Raw genomic sequence first — 5,231 nt, 5'->3', positions numbered from 1 at the left:
GCTAAAAATGTTAATAGTTAAACATCAAGCTCATTTGAGTTTTTTGAGTTTGACTCGTGAATAATTTAAGATGTTTGGGCTTAACTCGTTTATAGTTAAACATTAAGTTCATTTGCATTTTTAGGGTAGTTAACAATGTTATTTATCATTATTTGATATTTTAATATTTAATATTTAGTTATGTAATAATAGTTTAATATATAAAATTAAAATTATGTTTTATATTATATAAATATATGTAGGCCTGTTTAGATTCATGAGTCTAATCAAGCTCGACAGATGATGGATGGGCTCGAACTCTTTTAATATACAAGCTTAAAACTAAGCTTGAGTTTGGCTCCAGCTCGAATCAAGATTTTTATGAGTCGATCCCAAGTAACTTGACTTTTCTACCCCATAGGCAAAAATGTTTATATACAACTAGAAGAATGACAAATGGAACAAAAAGAAGCTCAAATTAAAATGAGGTAACTTTTTATCCGTGAGAAATTTGATAGAAAGTTCTCAATGCGTCGGAGCTCATGATAGGTAGCCAAACGGCACCTGCCCCTCGGTCGATCACCAAATTTCATTGTTTGGGCCTCCGATTTGTTATTTCCCCCTACTTTGATCAATTCCCGTGATTTTTGCAATTCATTTATGACAACAAAATATGTCATTTCTTGGGTTTTAAAAGTTTCTTTGTTTATTTAATTGTTTAATTTCAGAATTTTATTATTAATTTTAGTTGTACTTGCCAAATTTATCTACATTCTCTCTCTCTCTCTCTCTCTCTCTCTCTCTCTCTATATATATATATATATATATATATATATATATATATATATATATATGTGTGTGTGTGTAGAAACTTTAAAAAATAAAAATACAATTATATTTATATTTGATGAACATTGAATAGTATGTTCAATAGGAAAATGATCAAATCTAATGTTTAATTAAATACGTTCAGTTTGTTTAACCATAGTTAATTGGATTAGATTGGTGCAAATATTAAACATTAAGGTTGGTTTAAATCTTCTGAGCTGGTTGATCAAAAAAGAAAACTAGAGTCGTCCATAATCCAAGGTGTAGCTGAGATTACACTTCGACACTTAAGTTAGGGATGCTTAACTCAAGAGAGTTGATTGGTACCTCTCATGAGGGAGGATTTGTATAATGTTTGTGGAAGGGGGGAATGTCTTTCCATTGTATCAACTAAGACATGTTTTACAATGTTTTTTTTTTTCTCAGGTGATTGTAATAGTGTCTGATCCTATGTTGGGTGGAGGCCTTCTGACGCCACGATAATTGTTTGGTTGTGGCAAGATATATAGTGATTCAGTTATGTTGTTATTCAACGTGGCTCACTGGTGTATAGTTAGAGCATTATGACGTCCATAATCGATCTGACCATTGTATTAGGGTGATGGGCCTTTGGTGTGGAGTCTTGCTAATATGGTACAATACTAATCCCTAAACATGAGATTTTTGCATTATTTTGTCTCTAAACCGGATAACATAAAAGCTCAACCATTAATTCAATCAAAATGACAAAATCATACAAATGGTGATGAGTTCATTTAATTTTGTTTGATTCAACATACAAATTTATAGAAGAAAATAGTAATTTTAATGCTTTTATCAAACCTCTCCGAAAGCCAAATCAAATTCATTAACTTTTTTTTTTTTTTTTCATTTTGATTTTATTGTTAGATTGATTTACATTATTACATGAACTATATGTTCGTGAATTGTGAAGGGACCATTTTGTAATTCCGCCCTATATAGCAAACTTTTTTCCATTCCAACCTCTTTTTTTCTGAATACAACTTTCCGGTGTCCAAGGCTTCTGTTACTTCTTTCCACTTCGCTATTTTATTTCCTCTCTCTCTCTCTCTCTCTCTCTCTCTCTCTCTCTCTCTCTCTCTCTCTCTCTCTCTCTCTCTCTCTCTCAAGAAAACAGAGTAGCGGCAGCCATGGCAGCCAACAAATTTGCAACCATGGTGCACATGAATACAAACAACATAACACTCATTCTCATCTATGCTGTTCTTGAATGGACACTCATACTTCTCCTCCTCCTCAACTCTCTCTTCTCTTTTCTCATCATCAAATTTTCCCAATTCTTTGCCCTAAAGCCACCCTGTTTGTGGTGTTCTACCCTCCATCGTTTCTTAGAACCCGAAAACAGCAATTCCCACCGCGATCTTCTCTGCGAACTACATTCCAAAGAGGTTTCCATCTTGGGATTCTGCCCAAATCACAAAAAATTGGCAGAAATCAAAGAATTGTGTGAAGATTGTTTTTCATCTCATCTGGATTTCCAATGCCAGGTGAAACAGAGTGACGGGGAAGATGAAGATGAACAGAACTTGAAGTGTTCTTGCTGTGGTTTGAAGTTTAATAAGAAAAGTTTTGATAGTTTTGTTGTGACTCGCAATTCCTGTGATGTATTGGAGCATGCTAAGAGCGAGGGTTTGATCAAAAGTTCCAATGATCAAATCGGATCAGATTTGATGGAAGAAACCCTTCAAATTCAGAGCAGAAAGGAGACTCAGATGAATAATGACGGGAAAGATATATGGGATTCAAATACTTTTGAAATTGAAACAGAATTGAATCAACTTGAAAAGAAGGAAGATTCAACTTCTGATTTTCTCCCACAAGATCTCGAATTCTTCTTTGATCATAGTGGTAATCAGTTGGTACCTATTGAATTAGTTGATTCAACAACGGAGGAAAGTCAAAACGTTTCTGAAGCTGATGAAGATCATGCCTCTGGAGATTACGAAAAAGCTCTAGTAATTCAAGACCACCATACGACAGAGCTTGAATCCACGGAGTTGAAGGAAACTGATAATTCTCTTGTTTTACATGAAAAAAACAGTGAAGTCATTTATGAAAAATCCGCCATTGTCCAAGAAACTCAAACCCTGTTCGTCGAAGAACTTCAAGAAAATGCAGTAGAAACAGAGAAATCCGATCCAGGTACTCATTTGGGTAATTTACATCTTGCAAGATTTTCATTTCGATTTTAACTTCCATGGGAATGATTTTGTTTACTCATGTTTACATTTCAGTTCATGAAGAAGCAGAGGTGACAATTGGAACAGAGATTACTGTTCTTGACTTATGTGTTGTAGAACCTTTATCCATTTCACATGATATACATGTAATTGAAAATGGTAAAGATTTTCATATTCTTTCAAGTTCTTGTAACGTTCTTCCCTGATTTTTTGCTAATTTCAAGAATATTTTTATTATACCAGGTCTCGAATCAAATAAATTAAATGGAAACTGTAATCAGATTGAGGAAGAGAAAATTCCCAATACACCCCATTCGACAGAGAGCTTAAATCAACCAAACAATAGTTTGTTGATGATAGAGGCAAAGGAATCGGGGGCAGAAGAGTCATTTGACACCGTGGAGAAGCTAAAATCAGCTTTACAAGCTTTGTATGCTGAGTTGGAGGAGGAGAGAGGCGCTTCAGCGGTAGCTGCCAGTGAAACAATGGCGATGATCAACCAGCTTCAAGAAGAGAAGGCGGCAATGCAAATGGAGGCCTTACAATATCAAAGAATGATGGAAGAACAATCGGAATATGATCAAGAAGCTTTGCAACTCTTGAATGATCTTATGGTAAAACGGGAAAAGGAATTGGAATTCTATCGGAAAAAAGTGGTGGAATATGAAGCGAAGGAAAGACGGCTTTCGCAAGGGAGTGAGCAAAGTGGGACGGGTTCCGATTCTTGTAGTCATTCCGAGGATGGGAATGGAATCCCAATTGATCGGAATCAAGAAAGCTGGAATCCGGACGCCCATGATGACGGTTTTCTCGACCTTGAATCTTCGTTAGCGGATTTTGAGGGAGAAAGGTTGTTGATTTTTGAACAAATTAAGGTGCTAGAAGAGAAGCTTTTCGCTTTAAGCGACGAAGAGAATCAACAGTTTGTGGACGTAAGACCTATCCAAGATCTTGATGAGGAAAACGGGAAAGTTTATGAGAATGGATTTGAGACCATTGGTTTGCCGGAAAACGGATTCCATTCCGACGTGATCGGTGTAGAGAGCGAAGGGAAAGTGATAACATTAGATGGATTCCATTCCCGAGAGTTGGAAAATGGGAACATTGGAAAGAGGAGGAGTGACTTCGAAGAGGAAGTGGATCAAGTTTATGGAAGGCTACAAGCTCTTGAAGCCGATAGAGAGTTCTTAAAACATTGCATTGGATCATTGAAGAAAGGTGACAAAGGAATGGAACTACTCCAAGAAATCTTGCAGCATTTACGTGACCTTCGAACCATGGATCTTCAATGAAGAACGATTTATTTGATATGTTTTTATTTTTTTGAAGTGTCAAATACTAAGGGTATTTTGGTGTTTTCCTTATGATCACCTTTTCGTGGGAAAAGGGGATGAGTCATGAGTGTTTGTTTTTGTAGGGTTGCAAATTTAAAAAAGGATCCAAATGATGACCTTCTAGTTTCATTATATAAAGTCGTAAGTCTAGGAATTTAAATTTTAAATGTTTAACAAATGATATTTTTGTAAAGTAAGAATAGAGGGCAAGGGACCCTTTGTACCTAACAATTCATATGTCTATTTGTAAGTATAGATGATTGTTTGATTGTATATGCTTGATTTGCAACCAATTGAGTCATGGTTTCGAAAACATATTTGGTCGGATGGAGCGTCATGGGAAGGAGGTGTGGGAGGTGTTCCCGCATATTGCAATACCGCACTGTCCCTGCCGGAAAGGAGGTGCGGGAAGGGAGTGGGGGATAGAGACCCCTCATTTTCTCTCATATTTTGATGGGTTAGACTTTTCTTTTTTATTTTTTTTCCAATTTTTTAATATTTATTAAATTATATATCTACTAAAAATTATAAAAATATATCAAAATTCATAGTTTTTTTTTTAATTCCCTACAAAATGAGTATACTATTTGTATGAAATATATATATATATATATATATATATATATATATATATATATATATATATATATATATATATATATATATATATATATATATATATATAAAGAGTGAAAGGTCCCTCCCATACACATCCTGAGTTTTGGTGAGGGACAAAAAAATAAGGAAAAGGCTGACGTGACAGACAAAAAGTGAGGGATCTTTCCCACACACATCCTCAGGTCTTATAGTTGAAGGGGGAAGTAGTTAAATGAGAAACATCTCTTTTTATAGGATTTGTGTAGGAGGCTACAGGTTTTAATGTTGTCAT

At 35.1% G+C, this 5,231-nt stretch overlaps 1 protein-coding gene across 1 annotated transcript; it reads left to right on the top strand.

Moving 5' to 3' along the window:
* Window positions 1–1,702: 1,702 nt before the first annotated feature.
* LOC111920918 (myosin-binding protein 2) lies at window positions 1,703–4,615 on the top strand. The gene is made up of 3 exons (XM_023916485.3): window positions 1,703–2,970; window positions 3,063–3,167; window positions 3,252–4,615. The coding sequence occupies exons 1-3, from the start codon at window positions 1,959–1,961 to the stop codon at window positions 4,298–4,300; spliced, it is 2,166 nt and encodes a 721-aa protein (XP_023772253.1). The 5' UTR covers window positions 1,703–1,958; the 3' UTR covers window positions 4,301–4,615.
* Window positions 4,616–5,231: the final 616 nt, after the last annotated feature.

This window comes from Lactuca sativa, chromosome 3, assembly GCF_002870075.4.
Source record: "Lactuca sativa cultivar Salinas chromosome 3, Lsat_Salinas_v11, whole genome shotgun sequence".
Classification (NCBI taxonomy): domain Eukaryota; kingdom Viridiplantae; phylum Streptophyta; class Magnoliopsida; order Asterales; family Asteraceae; genus Lactuca; species Lactuca sativa.
This window is presented reverse-complemented; position numbering and strand designations above follow the sequence as displayed.